The sequence below is a fragment of the Penaeus monodon genome, chromosome 31 (assembly GCF_015228065.2).
Source record: "Penaeus monodon isolate SGIC_2016 chromosome 31, NSTDA_Pmon_1, whole genome shotgun sequence".
NCBI lineage: Eukaryota > Metazoa > Arthropoda > Malacostraca > Decapoda > Penaeidae > Penaeus > Penaeus monodon.
In genome coordinates, this window is record NC_051416.1 from 23,298,311 (window position 1) to 23,298,754 (window position 444).

General features: G+C 59.7%; 1 protein-coding gene across 1 annotated transcript in view; it reads right to left on the reverse strand.

Moving 5' to 3' along the window:
* LOC119593114 (glypican-5-like) overlaps window positions 1-444 on the reverse strand; it is a gene marked incomplete at its 5' end in the record, with an annotated part of 69,987 nt that overhangs the window by 389 nt on the left and 69,154 nt on the right. Inside the window, 1 exon segment of the mRNA XM_037942077.1 lies at window positions 120-321. Within this exon segment, the coding sequence (XP_037798005.1) occupies window positions 120-321 (202 nt within the window).

Sequence of the window (444 nt, forward strand, 5' to 3'; positions counted from 1 at the left end):
ACGCCATGATTCGAACAGTATCAAAAACAGCTTCGGCTTCAGTTCAGTAAACCTCAGTGCGGCGGCGCCCTCTCACGCGCCCACAGAGAGAGGGGGGGAAGGCAACGCCCACGCCTCACCTGTTTTCGTGACTGGAGTGATGAAGACCATGTCCCCGGAGCCGATTCCGGAGCCGAAGTAGTCCCCTTCGTCCTCGTCGTCAGAAGGGCCTCCGGGTTGGTTCCACTCCCTGCCGTAGCCGCCGGAGCCGGAGCCGTCGTAGTAGGGGCGGCGCTTCTGGGAGTCGGCCTTCGGGAGCCACGTCAGGTAGGAGAGCACGAGCTGCGGGAGGAGGGGCGGCTCAGGGGGGTGCAAGGCTTAACAGGGCGGCCTATTGGAAGGTGTCTGATCGAAAATTTCACGTAAGTATAAGCATGCAAATGTACACTTTCTCAGTAATGCACT